This window comes from Lepisosteus oculatus, chromosome 17 (genome assembly GCF_040954835.1).
Source record: "Lepisosteus oculatus isolate fLepOcu1 chromosome 17, fLepOcu1.hap2, whole genome shotgun sequence".
NCBI lineage: Eukaryota > Metazoa > Chordata > Actinopteri > Semionotiformes > Lepisosteidae > Lepisosteus > Lepisosteus oculatus.
Genome location: NC_090712.1, coordinates 19,936,586 through 19,953,199, shown reverse-complemented (window position 1 = coordinate 19,953,199; position 16,614 = coordinate 19,936,586). Strand labels below are relative to the sequence as shown.

The 16,614-nt window shown below is 39.2% G+C and overlaps 1 protein-coding gene across 11 annotated transcripts in view; it reads left to right on the top strand.

The window, feature by feature from the left end:
• Positions 1 to 16,614, top strand: part of dst (dystonin) — a 172,066-nt gene that overhangs the window by 7,284 nt on the left and 148,168 nt on the right. For 8 of the 11 annotated variants that reach the window (XM_069180055.1, XM_069180054.1, XM_069180064.1 and 5 more), the window contains exon 4: positions 1,259 to 1,472. In XM_069180055.1, coding sequence (XP_069036156.1) covers positions 1,259 to 1,472 — 214 coding nt within the window. Of the gene's footprint in view, positions 1 to 1,022; positions 1,130 to 1,258; positions 1,473 to 3,958; positions 4,264 to 16,614 lie in introns of those variants that run through there. The other 3 variants (XM_069180061.1, XM_069180060.1, XM_069180059.1) reach the window with 2 other exon arrangements.

Below are 16,614 nucleotides of genomic sequence, written 5' to 3'. Positions count from 1 at the left end.
TCATTCTTCTCTGGAAAATATGAATATGAATTTTTGTCGTATTCATGATAATATTTGCTTGCCATGTTAAATAGGAGTTTTGGAGAACTGTTGTCAAAAACATAAATATATAATTAGACGTTGTAATACTATATTTTTCTAAATGAAACACTAAATGATAATGGATTTAAGACCAAGCGCAGACCCTATCAGGTCATTAACGACGGATTTTTTTCAATGTTAATAAACATCTTTTTTGGAGAACATATTTTCCCTATATAACGTTTTTTTACATACCGGCACTATCAGAATTCTAACCAGCATAATGAAACCGATCACATCGCCATGGTTTAAAATAAAATCATCTGGTTTTAAAGGCACGTTTCTCTCTCATCATATGACTTCTCGTTACAATTTTCCCTTGCTGTCGGTGCTGTGTCGCCATGACAAAGCACAGTAACGACTGCCTGCAGTCGTAATTAATGAAAGACAATAGGGACCGGAGCAGGAACACTCCGCGAATCTCAATGCCGATGACGAGTTATGCAAAATACACGCAGTCTTCAGAAATGGGCTCGAAAGGACAACACCTTAAAACGACCTCGTTCTAAAACACGGCGTGTATCTAGATACCGTATAGACACTCCTATTGGATTAAAGAATGAGAACCGAAAATATTGCAGCATCCTTTTTGTTTCTGTGTCCTGGTGTGATGTCGCGCTGACAACCTCAGACCAAGCAACTCTACCCCGGCCAACGTGCGGACTCTCTCTGGGGGTTTGACATCATCCGAGGCTTTGCGACCAAACAGGAAAAATCAGGAGCAGGGCACGGCACCGTCGTAAGGGTGTGGTTTTGTGGCTAACATGTTATTTTAGTATCTTTATCCGAAGCGCTATTTTTTTTTTCCAAATAAAGGGATTACAATTTTCATCAGCGGAGATCATGTATACGACGGTAAGTCTGATTCTTGCCCGGGCGGGGGAGCCAAATACAATCATTTTCAAATCTCTGGATCATAGCTTTTGCTTTTTATTGTGAATCAGTCAGGAGGTTATTGCGAGCCGCTGTCTGACCACAGGCCACTGCTTCCGCCTTGTCTCAATGTACATGCATTTTCCAGCTTCTGTGCGCCGTGCGAGCCGAGATGGTGAGAGCGTTTTTTCCCCAGCGTGTTCTTTGTGCGAGCCCTGTCGCCCGGCTCCTGTCGTGTTGTTTTAATAGAGGGTGGGCAGCGAGAACAGCGCCGAGCCTCTGATCTTCGCTATTGTCTCCACAGAGCTCTGGGTCCGGGAACGCTTCTCATCGCTGTTCCATGTCTTCATCTGTGGATTTTTCGGATGAGGACGATTACAGTCTGAAGTCGGGGTCGGTTTCCCCTGCGCCCGGGGACACGCTACCGTGGAACCTCCCTAAACACGAGCGATGCAAGAGGAAGATCCACGGAGGGTCCGTTCTGGACCCGGCAGAAAGAGCCGTCCTCAGGATAGCTGGTGAGCCCCGTCCCCGTACCTGTTCATATTGTACACTTTTCTGCATTTTTATTTTCTGTCGCATGTGGCATGTCTTTCACAATCTCTCGTTTCGCTTGAAAGATATTAAAAATGACAGCATTACTGCGAGACTAGCATTGCGCCTACAGTGCATCCTGCGTTGTATAAAGATGTATATGAAGACGAAAGGTATTTTTCAAGTTGAAGTTGGAGGTAAATGCATAAGCGGCGCGTTGTGAATAATGGACATGTGCTTGATTAAACATGACTATATCCGTGATTTGGAGTTCATTCAGGCGTACCAGATAGGGACGACCGCGGTTTATGGTTTCCTGCTGGTTTTTGCTGTTCAAAATGTGTGACATTGTTAAAAACTGCAAGCGATGGTGGAAAAGTACACATTCTGTTAGTTGTGCGTGTATGATTACCGATTGCGATGCTAGGAAAAGACAATGTATAGGGCCCGAACAATGCTACAGTGCTTTGGCGTCTCTGCCCTGTGGATAGTGTTACAGTGATTTCACCCTTTTAAGGTACGGGTAATCTAATATCCCTGTGTAGCACACTAAGTGTTGGAGCGTGTCAACAATCAGTTAATTTACTACACCATCTCTGCCAACACTACTGAAGATTAATGAGTGTTTAATAATCTTGCAAACTATAGTTTGTCAACTGAAATGTATTGACTAACAGAAAAAAAGATACCGCTGCTTATGACAAAAGCTGTGTTTTTGTGAACACATCTATAACCTTTGAAGATAGGAACATGACGGGTTTTGACGCAGACATTTTGTTTTAAAAGAGCACGCAATCTTGGGTTGAAAGGTTAAGTTAAAGTGTTGAGATAGAGGTTGTATTTTGTGAAGCCAAACAGCTTGTAATAAATGACGTAATGTAGAGTCTTTGCAACACGTCATCAGCGCGTCTTATGCTCGGATACATTTGATTTGTAAACATGGTTTGATGTATGCATTAAAATACCATGATGGAGATAAGGGAATGACTACTACAGCACCTCTGACAAAATGACAGTTACAAAAATGACAGAATTATCCTTTAGCAGACGTACAGAATAAGCATACTGAAAGCTGTGGTCAATATTTACAGCAGGTAACTGATACCCTAAGCCTTCTGATCTAGTAAGAGTTATACATTTGACACCGATATCCAGAACCAGTCTTGCAACTTTCCTCATGCCAAATGACCTTGAAATGGTGTGAGAAAAGGGAAAACTTGAGGAGCTACGAGCTTGCTGCTGGAAAAAAACGATCTTGAACTGGTAGACCGTGAGTCAGGAATATGCACAGATAGTAGGAGCGACCGGCGGAGATTTGTCTGCTGCCTCCGATAGATAAGTGCTGCCGGTACCTCCCCAGAGCGCCTAACCCCCCCCCCCCCCCCCCGCATTTCCCTCAGTTCCTGATGTTGCAAAGTGTCAAGTCTACTCCTATACGAAGTATGTTTAAACCTCTAAATTATTTAATTGTATTTGAATTTGTCTTAACAGCTCTTGAGAAGCATTTTGGGTGTAGGCCTTTCCGATTCCAAAACTTCCAAATGCAGACATACCATTGCAGTTTATTTCTGGGCTATATAGGGAATGTACGCTTTTAATCCACCTTAATATAATGCATAGTAATAGCAGTGATGAACGAAATTTGCATAATATTATGCAATTAATTCACATTAATTTTACTTGTGTGAAGGTTTACAAGACTTGAATAATTTTAATTTCAGTTTTCTTATTTTTTTTGGGAACAGACCTTGCTTGTTTCTTAATTGTTGCACGGTTAATGTTCCAATGAAACGATTTCCAAAACAAGTTACTATTTATCCATTCTGGACATACAACTGTACCCATCTAGCATTAGGACCCGAGTGACTTAACTCAAACTGGCGGCGCTGACGACACAGACCGGCCCTAGGACTGGAAATGAAAATATTGGAAAATGTGTTTATATTATCAACTTAAGTCACCAAATGCACACTATATATTTTGGGTACATCATTTCTAGTTAACAACTCTGCATCGCAGACTTTTGTCAAAGTCTAGTGGAACGCGTAAATATATTTAAATAACAATATAAAAAAAACCCTGCATGACATGCATCTGTTTGACTGCCTGTAAATCTCGGTGTATCACGCTCGGACGCCGCCGGATGATAATATTTGTTCTGATAACAGAGACCTGCAGGGTATGCCGATGAGACCTGACCACCGATATGTGAAAGCACAAGGCGCAGTTATTGGCAGAAATGTGCGTTTTTCAGCACCTTGGCTCTGACGGGCAGGGATGAATAAGCTTTTGATGGCTAACGCCCAGATCAAGCTGCTAAGGGAATTGATGTCGTCGCTTTGCACTCACTAAACGGGAACGTGTTGCATATGGGAGCAGCCGCAGAGCTATGGAGAGCAGGGGTGTAGGGAGGGCATGTTAATGCATTAGCGTTGCAGCAGCAGCCGCTCGATATGGGATGGCATTCATTATGTCCAGCAGTCCTTCTCTGGAGCCGCTCTCCCGGCGCAGAGTTTTCTCATGAAACCAGAGAGCGAAGTGTCGGCTATTGGAGGCTGATCGGCCTGGGAGGGGGCGAGGGGCGTTTCCTTTCAGACAACTACTGATCACTTTCATCCGTCTGCGGCTGCTACTCCAGGCTCCTTGGTAGAGCCTCTTGCATATGTCCAGTTTCCACCCCGGTCATGGCTGGCTTCTCTGGTCCCGTCGCCTATGTGTACGCCGACGAAAAGGACTATCTGCAAGCATACGAGGATGTACTGGAAAGATACAAAGGTAAACGACCATTCAGTCGGCGGCCTGTTTAACTGGACACATGTAACGGTTTGGAGAGGGCAGGGAGAGCCTAGCTCTAAATAGCTTTGACAGCTCGGTAAACAAGTGTTTTGCTAGCGTAGCGCGGATATTTGCTGCGGGTGGCTATTGCGCGGAGCCTGGGTAGTGTTACTGCCCGAGGTGGGACGTGAAGTTTTGCCCAGGCTAAAAGTAAATGTTGGTTTGCTTTTGGTGAATGGTCTACACCGAACATGTGAACGAGCGATATTTGTCTCATTCCCATGCCAGTTAAGATCCTAATACGATTTAGAAGGAGCGTCTGGTCATAGCGTTGCTGTGAGGTCTCTGCTTCATAGAAATATACGGGGTGATTCGTTTTATTTTAAGCGCAGAAGTTTAACATATCGTGTTCACAAGGGTCGGCCTTGACAGGTGCTACGTCGGTGCTGCAGAAATATGGGTTAAAACGTCTTAACCTTTGATGTGAACCCGGCTGGGTGACAGTTTTTAACACGTTTAGACATGGAGAGGTGATGACGTGAAATTCTACATTTCACTCCATAGTCATTGTTTTGACTTGCCGGCTATTAAAGGACTCATGTCGCACCCCCTTTGCTTTTTTATTAAATAAAATCGCGTCTGTTTTATTGCACTTGCACAGTTTTAAGTATCATATCATCATTTGTACGTCTAAATAACCAAACCCTGAGTAAGAAAAAAATGGCATACATTTGAATATATCTGCGAGCTCTCATAAGAAAGTGCAGTGAAAGTAAGTGATAACAAATCAATACATTGATAAGTAATAGCAATGTATCAATAAGGGATCTTCACACCAAACTCCAAGATGAGGCGACTTTGCTCCTGTGTACATCCTGCTCAGTGCTCACCGAGATAATCCAGACTGCCGCGGCTAAAAGCCAAAAAAAAATGCCGGAAACCTGCAGAAGACATTATCATTTTTTTAAATGCTCATTGAATGTCCAAGCTTTCCCTTCGCGTCTATTTGATGCATGACATCACCTCTGAGTGCAAGGACTGGGCCATTCTCTATGGAAAGCCTGAAATTCAATCGGCATTGATGTAAGTACTGGCTGAAGGATAGATTTATTCACTCAAGGAAAAAAAACACCTTTTCTTTAATAATTTAAAATGTGAACATTTAAAATTCAGTTAAGAACTGGGTACAGACCCTTAAGGCAAAGATCACAATGTTATGTTTGTATTTTGAGGACCAAATTAGATTGGTCTCAGCTGTTGACTATCCTAACTAACAGAGAGTCAGCTGTGCAAAAGCTTAGCTCTTGGACTCAGTAGAATGGAATCATATGATGTAGCATCATTTGGAATTTGTGACTTTTTTGTCTGGAGGCAGTAAAGTTGGAGAATATGTCTGTACATCAGGAATGTTTGTCTAAAGTTATTATTCAATGTAAAATATGAATCTGAAAACAAGATTGCTGTGCTGAAAATAAATATTATACCATTTCTTTAGTTTACAGCATTTTGATTTATAGCGATCACAGTGTTTTGGATTATTAATTTTGAAATGTTTTTGCTAATGAGCCTGCATGATTTATACTGTACATCTCTGCACAGCATGGTGTTGCACATACTTTAGTGTTTAAAGGAAAAAGAAGCTGAATGACTATTTCATGTCAGAAACTAAATGAAACTGGCAGTCAACCTAAGGTCATAACTGAATGAGGTGAATGTCAGAATTGATAGGCTCTGGTCCTTCTCACCACACTGGAAGCAGAATTGTCTAGATAGGCTTCTGTTGCAGCTCTGTGTGTAAGCTGCCATGGACAGCTTTTTCTGCCTTATGAAGGATCACCAGCATGACACAGCTTATTTTGGAGCAGGCTTGTACATATATCTCTCGAAGAGCATCTTTCAGGATTGGGTCTTTTTTTAAGCAGAATTAGAAGTCCGTTTAGATGCTTTTACCTTTAGCATATAAAATAACCAGAGTGAAGTAATATTCGCACTATGCCTCCCATTTGCACAATACGAGCCAGGCCATTTTCTTTTATCAGGGTATTGTTTACTGTCACTGCACTTCTAACATAGGCCAGTCAACCCCTATGCAAAATTATTAATGTGCAAGGGAACACCAGCTAATTTTATAGTCCTTCTTGATGTATATCACTTTATTCCCACACGGAGCCGGCAATAATAATGTCATATTAATATCATGATAACAGAAACGCCCGTTCTTCTTTGTTAGGTTGGCATGATATTTTCTTAGTTTCCTCATGGTCTGACTATGCTTTTGCCATTCATGGATTACCCTGTGTTACCCTGAATGTGTGTCAGACTTTACCATAATTCCCATTCCTGTATCGTATTTTTACATCGACCTCGCTGTGTTTTGTTTAACTTTGTGATTTTTGTACCATGATATACTGTACCAAATCAAATCTCATTGTGGGAGTCGTGTTTGGTGTATTAAATTACACTGTAGTGTAATATTTTCTACTAATGAAGCAGGTTGCATTTCTAGATCTAAAACATTTCTCATTAAGTATTGTAGAATTAATTTAATGTACATAGGAGGGAATGCAAAACTCTTAATATCAATTTTTTATATTTATGGTGAGTTTTTGAAGTGTGTCTTAAAGCGTTAACAATTGAGTTCAGTTTATGGAGTCTTAGTGATGTAACAAAAGTCTTGCGATCAGTGAGACACTGAATATATTCTTGTAGTGAGAAATGTCTGGTTTACATCAATCTTTACTAGTTCTGAACTTCTACTTCTGCTGTTACGTACAATATCTATAAAGTGTTTATGTATATATATGTATATGTCTATCTTTTAGTATAAAATGAAATTTTATCAACTGATCCTATGGTTACACGATTGAGAAAAGATGCTGAAGAAAGTATGCTAAACTTATATAACATGAACATATTTACCAACAGACACACAGTTTATGCTTTTCCATTAAAAATGTGAACACAAAACTGAATAATTTAACGATAAATGCAGATTTGTGTGGAAATGGTGATGTCATTTAGCATTTTTGGTTGGTGAAGTGTTGACTGTTTTTATTTCTGGGTTAGTCTTTGTTTTTTATATTGTAGAAATAGGAGTAAAGTTTGACCTTTAAAAATAAATTGTATGGTTGGTATGAGATCGATCAATGGAATACAGTGTAGAACTGCATGTTTAAAATGAGGGTATCACCTCTATTTTGTACAAAGCTTTAAACAAATCCTGATGGTAACGTTGGTTCTTGGTGACCTTTGAAGGAGAGAACATTATCCCTGAAATGTCTTTCACAAATATGGCTTCAGGGTGCACTGATAATTACAACACCTCGTGATGTTCATAACATTCTCAGAAGCTGCTTCTGTTGATCAGATTTTTTTTAGATGTGCTTTTATAAGAATAAGATGGGCGTTTCCTTCTGTTGCTGTCTTTGTGGCAGAATTCGTACTATGGAACTGATGACAAAGTCTCCCTCAACATCAGCAACAAGTTATTAGCTGGAGTTTGGGAGGAATAACAATGACAAGTTAATCTCATACAGATGTCCTTAATCATAATCCTGACTGAGTCTAGCTCTATATATCGAACCCAAACATCTCCCTTCGCTTTCTTCACCAGCATCTCTCCCTCATGCCATGTCCACCCTGCAGCTGCCCCTGGCTCTCTCCTCTCGGAGTGGGGTTCAAGCCCCCTCATCCGTGGCCAGGAGCCTAAACATTAACGAAGCAGGTTAACCCAAGCCCATCACACTAAATCATCCAGATATCTACAAAGCATCTAATTCTTGGGCGTCTTTGTCCCCCGTGAACTGAAGACAGCTTTGGACGGGTGCTGGTTGAGTTGCACAGAGTTGTCAGGAGTGATGCCTATCTGTGCAGATCACTTGGTCTGCCGTGTCAGTTTGGAGCTACAGGGATCCTGGAAGTTGTACCTCTTTTGCTATTTGAAGGTGCTTTTAAGTGGTTGTTGAGCCTGGTGACTTGTGTGTCCCACAACAGCATGCAGATGATCACATGAGAAGTACGCAGATGAATAAAAATTGCACAGAACAAAGGACCTCTTAAAATGCAGTGGACTGTGAAATTAAATTTTAGCCAATTACAAAAATCCTAAATTCTGTTTTTCAAAGAAAATTAAAATAATGAAGAAAACAGATATGGTGTGATCATTAACTCTGACCTTACTCCCTCTTTAAATAATTAAAAAAATAAAATGTAATGATATTATTGACATAAAAATGTAATATCATTGTTGATATGATATTCAGTCCTGTTTTTAGATTTTTTATTGCAATTGTGGCCAAAACTAATTCATGATTTTGTTTTTGAATTAACAAATAGCACTATAAGATCTACCCTGCTTTCAGAACAAATTGCTGACTTTGGCCTTCAATATATTTGAAAGATTAAGATTTTCTTTCTCAAAGCATCCCTACATACTGTTGGTGACATAAACTTTAGAAATGTTACAAGTTGCTGTGTATTCTAGAGAAAATGTATTTTCTGAGTGAGGTTCTCAGTGGATATGGTGCTGACAATTCGGCCACCCTGTTAGTAAAATCCATCATCAGATTCTTTAATGATAACCTTTAAAGTGCTACCATAAGTACTACTCTCATCCTGTGATGAGAGGACTGTTTCACTAGAAACATGCTCTATGTAAAGTTAATTACAGCTGCAGCCTTGAATGTTATGCCAGACATTTGACTTGCAAATCATTACACTGCAGATTACAAGAGATTCTGCTTTTCCTGAAGGTGTTGTTTTGGAAGTCTGAAATATACTAGCAGCTACTTCACATACCATTTTTTCACTTTTAAAGGAATATAGCTCATCTCAAGAGCCATACATTTGCTTTACGGTATATAGCTCACAATCAGATCACTAAAAAAGTAAGATCAAATCTATTTTATTATATCTCCAGTCTGAAGGAGCCTGCCTGTCAATAGGCTGCTGAGTTGCAAAGCTAAGATACATTTTTGAAAGAAAAATTACTAACTGTTCTGTTGAAACGTTTCCAGTATTTTATATTTTATTTTATTGTATCTTATTCTGATACTGTGGTTTTACCATATTGTAATTTGGAAACTCTCTTCTGTTATCGTGTTTTGTGAAATATAGTAATTTAAGCTATAACATCTGATATCTCCATTTAAATGATAAGTATGTTCTAATAAGAGGTCCAAAATGTTTTTTTTTTCCTGGTATTAAAGACTTTTACTTCTTTAAGCAGCAAAAACAATGTTGTGTCCATTTAATTTTTAAAGGAACCCAATAGTTCAGATTCATCAACGTTAACCTCGAACCTCCACCAGCTTTGAAAATCTGTTTGGATCTAGATAGACTTGTATCCCTGAAGGTTTATGATGTAAAATGTGCTTAATTGCTTTTCTGTAAACTGGGATCAGGCGAGGTAATCAATACAGCCCATAGTTTGTTGGCAAAATCACAAAGCTGATGCAAATTCTGGGATTTGCGTCAGATTGCTGGTTTGTGGAAGGGAAGCTCGTGCAAAGGGGATAAATTATATAACCTATTGAATCGTTTTTAACACTAGATTTACCCCTTTGCAGCAGTTCCAGTAGCCTTTAGATTTATTTGGAGGGGGTGTGTGCTGCATTTTTCTGCGGTGATGGATTGATGGCCTCGCCTCGCACATCAAGAGTTTCTTTTATGCCCTTGGAAGGATTGCATTTGCATGGCACAGCAAAGGACTGCATTGTCCATGTGGTTTAATCTAAAACACCACTGTCAGTTGAGAAATTTATTGAGCCACTGCTTCACACTTTGTGTCTGCTGCGCACCATGTCCTGGCTGTGTGGGGCTGAGGAATGTCAGTTTCACAGGAGAGCCTGTGCTTTCTTTCAGAGACCATTTCACTGGTATTCGTAGGAAAATGCTTTACTGTAACAATGATTAATTATTAACTATTTATAAATCAATGATTAATCATTGTTAATCTGTCTAGTTCACTTGGTTTTCGTATAACCGTATAGATAACCATATAGAGTGTATTGTTTCAAGATGGAAATATAATAATAGTTTTCATTTCAACTATTTTACTCAGGGGATTGATTTCTAAGGGATCTATGCTTTGAGGAATAAATAATTACCTGTAATGTCGGGATGACGTGTGTCCACTTGTGATTCCTTTATCTTGTTCAATCCTGTTGCATCGTGTAACACAGTTGATAAGACACAGGGGCTTTTCAATAAGGGGCACTTTACCTATCCAGCAATGAAACTAAATCTTTTTCTGTGTTGATTACAAATGATCAATCAGATTGAACCTGCAGTCTGGGGAGTTGTAGGTTTTGATTCATTTTAGTTTTACTTGTAAGACACACAGAGGCTGGATTTTGGGATGGGTTCCTGAGGTGTGATGTGATTATACAAGGTTATTTCAGTCTGCTTCCAGTACGTAATGAGTCATAAATTACAGCAGTTGGATTTTCTCAGAAGTTGACTTTCACTTTGATCTAACAAGTATCAACTAAAGCACTGCATTTTTTTTTTTTGGTTTAGGTAATTAAGATTCCAAACTGAATTAATCCATTTAGTTCTGTAGGTCATCCTAAATAACCTTGTTTTTAAAGAAACACTTGCACCTTATCGAACCATTAAGCAAATCATTTGTTCAATTTAGGGAATTTTTATTATTTTATTAGGGAATATATATTATAATATATATTTATCTTCGTGATCTTTAAATCACTTATTTAACAAATCACCTGTTTTATTCATCATAATTAAATTGTCCCAGGTCTTTAGAATTTGTTGATCTATTGGTGACTTATAAAACCTACTGGAGACCCCTGCTGTTTTAAACTCAGCCAGTGACTTTGAAGTGAACTGGTGGTAGTGAAGGTAGTAGTTTTCAGTACATTAGCACTTCAATTGGTACAAATGAGCAAGCCTATTGTGTATTTGTGCTTTAAAACTGCTATGGTGGATTTTTACTTTAGAGGAACCTTCCTGTTTTGCCTCTTTATGTATTTAAGTATAAGACCAGTGAAAAGATCGTAAGAGGGTTTAGAAATGAGGGCAGGCATTTTCACTCACCTAGCTTGACTAGTTGTTAAGTTTAATCATCTGAAGGATCCCATCAATCTTGAAGGACCTCAACAGCATGTTTGGAAGTTGTTTTGGTGACTTATGTTATTACATTTACCCTTTAAAAGCGATTGAGATGCCTTAATCTGTCTTGACACAGCATTAAGTTTTTGATCATTTATGGATGTTCTCTGATTTTCCATCACCTTTGTTTGAATCTCTTGTGAAAATGCTGTAAGACTGAAATCAATTGTTCCAAAACTGTTTTTATGTTAACTTCTTTCTTCCAGGGCCTTGTTCTGATGATGTCTGCATTTGGCTCCTGAAATTCTTCCTTGCATTAGTAGTGTCTCTATTATTTCCCGGTTGAAGGATTTATGAAACCTACTTCTGTTTTATCTAAATGTGTTGCCCTTCGGGTGACCCTGGATACAGTTATTCTTGAGTCGGTGACCTCGCAGACCTTCTTCCTTACTTTCACCAACACTGATTGTTGCTAAATTATTTAATACATTTTCAGATTACATAAGACTGATGATGTGTGGTGGTCATTGATAGCTGATAAAGAAAGTTCAACCTATGAGATTTGCTAAGAAAATAATAAAATACAACCTTTGACTTTGTTATAAGTCATCAAGCTTCCACTTAGCACAGCTGAAAAGCCACAAGCTCAATCACAGTTAATTTTATGGTAATGTATGGTACAACCTGTATGCTGCAGAAAAATAAAAAAATCTAATATAGATATGTTGCACTGTATTGTTGTAGCTAAAGAATCTCTGGAACTAGCTTACTTGTTTCTGTGCTACAAGTACTTAGTTCTGTGTTAGTCAGAGACTAGACTGGAAGCAGTACTTTGCATTTCAATGTGAAATGTTTTAAGACCTCTACTGTCCATTTATCGTCTCCTGCTTTAGACAGTGCAGCCTTTGTTGTTCCAGTAAAATAGAATTTTTACTTGCGATTGTTCACCAGCCTGACCTTGCAAGTCTAAAGACCAGACCCTGTTTTTGTTGACTGTCTGCGGATAAATATGAATGATTATCTGTTGTTCTTCTGTAGCTTGATTATATGAGAAAGGCTGTTTCAAGCAGAAGTTGCGCGATGGACAGGCAGATCTGTCCTCTACTTGTTTTTGCTGCATCAGGTTTCCATTAGTGATTTAATACAGACGATCAGCGATAGAGCAGCGGGATCTGTGCCATCTGACAAAGCTGCTGTGTGCATGCCATCCTTTATGGACCATTTCTGCCCCAGTGGCAAAGATCCAGTTGAATCATCGGCTGTGTGGCCTTCGACAGCCTCAGCTGAATGGGGAAATACTGTATGTTTCTTGGTGACCTGTAATACAGACTTAAAGGAGCAGCAAACAAACCCGACAGTGTGTATAATACATCTGCTTTACTCCCAGGACTGCGCTATAACATGCCATTTAACACACAACACACCCAAAATATGCACAGAGCTGTAGTACTTGAAAGTAATGACAGGGTAAAGAACCACTTGGGGGTCCTTGTTGATGAACTGGGATCCCCTGATAAATCACTGTAGTAATTCTGTTTGGGCCGAGATAAAAAATGCCTCCTCCATCGGGAAGGGTCTGCGGACAGACTTTACAAAGGATGTAAAAAGAAGTGTGCAGAGAAGTAGGAAGAAGCTGTTTTCCCCAAAAACTGCATTTAATGTTTTCTCTGATTGTCAGAACTTGCGTTGTCCCCCGTTGTTGTATGTGAGCTGTCAGCACAGAACTGTACAAATGCATACTGTATCTTTGCTCAGTTGGATTGGAAATGCTCCAGTCATTGTATCCGACCTTCTCTGCTTGTCCCTGTGTGCTGAGAGAGGAATATAACAGCGAAGTCTTAATAAAATAGACAATAAAGCAATGGTACGTTTTATGAATTTAGATGAAAGCTTTTTTTCTTGCCAGTTGAACCACTTTAAGTCCTACGCTGTCGCTTGCTGTCAGGCCAGAGATAATATTATAGTCTCCATTTATTTTATTATTTTATTTTCGAATGAATGATCTCTAATTTAAAAGTACAGTAGCATAATATCAGACGTACTTTCGTCAGAAGAATGCATTTTGCATAGCTTGATATTTTCCATATTCTTTGTTTTTTGTTTATCTCTCAGAGATGTGCTGATTATAATTTTATTATAATTTTATTTGTTCATGACTCTCCGTAACCTCTTGCTTATTATGAAATCAAATGTCAGTCTCTCTCAAATAAAATACTTTCCTCTTTTAAAACATACTGTACAGTTCAAAAGTACCAAAAACACTATGTACAGGACAGCAGAGGACAGTTAACAATATTTATTTTTCTTGCTTCACAGTCATTCCTAGATTTACTACTGTCTTTGCATCATGCATCAAGAGAAAACTATGTTGTTTTTCTGAGCACAGTTATGTTCTTCCTAATTGTTTAAAGTGCAATCTTTAAAAAAGGCAGAGGTTTAATGTGTGCCTCACATGATGAGATTTCAGCTAAAATGATAGATGAACACAGATCAGGCTAGTAGAGCAGGGAGCATACCGTATTGCATACTGTCTTATCAGTGTTAATCGCATCCTTTGTTTAGTGATCATACAGCAAGTTGTTCATATTAAATGATGGATGTGTTTTTGCTTCTCGTGAAGATCACAAAGCATAAAAGTGAACTTTCAGATACAGTGTGAAAACTTCACATTCTTGTCACAATTTGATCAATGGACCATTATATCAGTTGTACTTCAGACTGGTGTTTAATGACATATCAGAGGTGGTTTTCTGTTTATGAAGGTTCCTAGGTAAGTAGGTTGTGAGGTAGATTGATGACAGATGGTGGTGATGAGTTTTTAAAAGAAAGTCACTTCCATAAGTAAAACCCTTGTTTGATAAACCATTGTATATCAGTATATGATTAGCATCTTTTATCTGAAAAACATTACAGTACATGTCGGTTTTAGGTTATTTGTATTTTTATTGTGTAGGCAATAAAAAAGGTTCCCTCACTTGTGATCTGTACCTAATGTGTTTAAACAACCAAATACTGTGGATCTAGCAGAGAATAGAATCTTGCCCCTAGTGTGATCTATTGCTTTTCTGCAAAGTAAATACAGAGCTCCAGACAAAAAGTGCATTTTATCTAAAATGTAATGTAAATTTAAGATAAATTTACACACCAAAATAAGGAACAATCACTTGGTTTTAGCTTTCCACACAAGGGAAGCACAGAATTCATATGAATCGTGTTAAGAGGGAAGCCTTGTTTCTCATACTGTACGGTGCAGCACAGCTGGAGACCCAGTGGTCTAAAGGGCTGTGGGCTGCGCATGATCACATGGAGGAGGGAGCTTGAGTCTCACAGCTGACCTTTTAACTGCTCAGCATTTGTTGGATTGTGAGTGGGTGGGACAAGCTACCCAGCCATGACACTGAAGCCAGTCGCCTGGCATCTTTCAAGGCGTGTCGGAATGAGATCCTTGATCAATGAGCTGCTCGGTACCGATTGAGCCAGATGGGCCAAACGACCTCTCGTTTGTAACCTTTCTTATCTCCTGAACCGTTTCTGTGATTTCCACTGTAAAACAAGGTGTAGACTTTGCAATGTCATAGAAACAGCTGTCAGTTTTACGACTGAATTATTAAATTGGATGAGAATACATGTGCCTCAGAATCTGGTGACTGTTAGGGAAGAAGCACTGCTTTCAGTCATGTCCTCCTGACTTGTGTCCCACATTCACGAGGCTGGTCCTTACAGTAAGCAGCACTGAGTAAAGGTCTGTTTCTGAAAACCTGTTGCCAGGCTACTCAGGATGTTTTATCAGCAATAACAGCTGATTTTTGAGCTTTGTCATGTGCATTATCTAGAGAAGATTTAGTTTCATGCTGAATGTGTGGATGATTTTGAGTGCACTTTCATTATAATTATGCCCTAAAAAATAGAAGAGGTAGTAACATAAATGTATCAGTATTACGTGTAGTTTGGCTTCTTTACAATGTTTTAATGGAGAGTAACGCAGTAATTAAAGTTCAGTGTCTATGGCAATATAATAGGATATAGTGTATCCTTTACTGTAACTGCTGGCTTTGGAGGAACAGTACATGATGTTGTTTTATTTTGCCCTGTTAGTTCTGGTAAACATTTAGAGGTCAGTCTAAAGTCTTATGAGAGACAGCAGCAGATTTCCAGCAGGGACCTGACTTTTTGTTACCTGCAGTGTCTTGAGCATTGCAGGCATGTTCCTCTGTGCTACACAATCATACCTCTTCATAGACGACTCGGTTATCCTGTTTTGAATCCTGCTCTGGTATATTTAACAAGGCATTTTATTTAATAAGCATACTGTAACAACACAGTACACTAAAGTTCTACCATGTTCCCTTACAGCTTTTGAATAGTGTTTTGATAGGCAGATGATATCATCTGTTTATTCTGGGTGGTTTGTGTCCTGCCTGTTTCAGATCCTGTTGCATTTGTTTGTAGTTCTCTGCGGTTGTATCCATTCAGATTTTTTGCAGTCCTTCCTGTGATCAGTTTGACTGCAGACAGCTTAACCTGTACAAGGTTATTGTGCGTTTCCTCCACCCAAGGCTTTCAGCCTGGGGTTTCTGAGCTCCAGGCTGTCAGTGACAGTCGTCCAAGTGGCCCACAGAAAGAAAAGGAAGCTTGCAATTCCTCAGGTCCAGTAGTGTCAGGTGAATAAAATCCACATTGTCTGACACTGACAGCATTTAGAGATTTCTGATTTTAACATTTTATAATTAAAAGTAACATTACTCTTAGTTGTAGACTGGAGGTGTTCCCCAGCCAGAAGGAATGGAAAATGTGTGCCCAGCCTGCATTGCTAAAATTCTTCAACAACAGAGCATTGCACACAATATGCTTTCAGGAAGAGGAGCAGGTAGAGAGATTTTATAGCACACTTCCCTAGCTGTTCATCTGGATTTCTAGTTCCATTTTGGAAAAGCTTGGTTTTCTCAGTAGGCTGGATTGATGTAACTTCCTGCCTTACTGCTTTCAGTTAGAGAAACCTGTTTTTAACACCTTCTGAAGTATGGTACTTCCAGCAACTTCTCTAAAATCACTGCAGATTCATGAAAGAGCTTGGCACTGCAGCAAGTCACAATGCCATTGATAATGTACAGGCTTTATACACCCTGCGTTGTACTGTCAGCACAAACTTGACATGGCCCCTGGAGAGATCCTAGCTTTCTGTAAAAAAAAAACAGAATAAATGCCTTATAGAGAGTATAAATATACAGTTTGATATACTTTAGCTGGCTGTAGCTTTGAATTAGTAGTTTTTAAATCAAG